This window comes from Sminthopsis crassicaudata, chromosome 6 (genome assembly GCF_048593235.1).
Source record: "Sminthopsis crassicaudata isolate SCR6 chromosome 6, ASM4859323v1, whole genome shotgun sequence".
Lineage (NCBI taxonomy): Eukaryota > Metazoa > Chordata > Mammalia > Dasyuromorphia > Dasyuridae > Sminthopsis > Sminthopsis crassicaudata.
In genome coordinates, this window is record NC_133622.1 from 246,398,011 (window position 1) to 246,399,487 (window position 1,477).

Sequence of the window (1,477 nt, forward strand, 5' to 3'; positions counted from 1 at the left end):
ACAACACAAACATGCTGAGAGCTACTTTTGATTAAGCTAATCTACTATTGCTTCAGGGGATCAATGAGTGTTCCATTCATTCCTCTGAGGGCACAGTTGCTCAAAGACATGGGCTTGTGTCATGATTGTTGTACCATAGACAATAACCACTTACAGGATAGTTCAAAATTATACTAAAATAATTGACTGATTCATTCTACCCAATGTAATATTTTATCTAAAGGGGTATTTTCTTGGATGATGCAGTTTTTGGTGTCATCTTGCACATTTTACTCTTCAACATTTTAATATTTTCAAGGAAGTGAGGGGAAAAACTATCCTCTTGATCATCTTGCCCATGGCAGCTGTGACTTTCTGGTTCCTCAGGCTATAGATGAGAGGGTTCAGCAGGGGAGGCAGTGTGGTATAAGCCATTGCAATTAAAAGGTTTTGGATAGGTGATGTGTCTGATATCTTCCTGAAGACTGCAGTCATTACAGAAATGAGAAACAGCATGAGGATCATCAACTGAGGGGAGCATGTGGAAATGGCCTTGTAGCGTCCTTCCACAGAAGGAATCTTGAGCACACTGGAGAAGATGCGGGCATAGGATGCAATTAAAAAGGCAAAACAGAAAAGCAAAAGACATGAACTTGCAACAATTAACGCAAACTCAGTCTTAAACACATCAGAGGCTGAGACTTTCAAGACATGAGGGATGTCACAGAAAAACTGGTGGATCACATTGGATCCTGAGAAGGGCAGCCGGAACATGTTCCCTGTGTGTACAGCTGAATAAAGAAGCCCACTGAGCCATGAGCCAGCTGCTGCCCAGAGACAACGTGATGGAGTCATGATGATGCCATAGTGGAGGGGCTGACAGATGGCCACAAAGCGGTCATAGGACATGGCCACAAGCAAAGCAAACTCTGTGGCTGCAAAAAAGAGAAAGAAGAAGATCTGGGCAGCACATCCCAGGATGGATAGGGACTGGATGCCACACAAGGAATTCACAACGAATTTAGGAAGTGTGACGGAGATGGTCCCAATATCCAGCAGGGATAAATTACTCAGGAAAAAATACATAGGACAGTGAAGGTGTGGGTCAGTGATAATTGCACCACAGGTGAGAAGATTCCCCAGGAGAGCTGCCAGGTAAATCAGCAGGAACAGCACAGCGTGTAAGATCTGCAGCTCACGTGTGCTGGAAAACTCCATGAGGAGGAATTCTGTGATGATTGAAAAGTTGCCCATCTCAACTGATGCCCTGAAATTTAACTGAAAAGAAATACTCAATAAGTAGTGGAGTGGGTGTTGAAATGGAGAAAGAATTAAAATATTTATTCAGATAGAACTTGAAAACTATTAAGCCTGAATCAAAGCAAAATTTCAATATATTTTAAAACCAAGGTCAGCTGAAGACAGAGCTATATCTAATAGTTCTGGAACAGAGTTTTAAATACTTAGCCCAGTACAATGACTAGAAGAAGTTATACAT

General features: G+C 41.9%; 1 protein-coding gene across 1 annotated transcript; it reads right to left on the reverse strand.

The window, feature by feature from the left end:
• Positions 1–276: 276 nt before the first annotated feature.
• LOC141547586 (olfactory receptor 14I1-like) lies at positions 277–1,233 on the reverse strand. The gene has a single exon (XM_074275972.1). The coding sequence runs from the start codon at positions 1,231–1,233 to the stop codon at positions 277–279; it is 957 nt and encodes a 318-aa protein (XP_074132073.1).
• Between the last annotated feature and the right edge of the window lie 244 nt (positions 1,234–1,477).

What these genes read in the sequence shown, in the direction of transcription:
- LOC141547586 (XM_074275972.1), bottom strand. Translation starts at nt 1,233, where the DNA reads ATGGGCAACTTTTCAATCATCACAGAATTCCTCCTCATGGAGTTTTCC.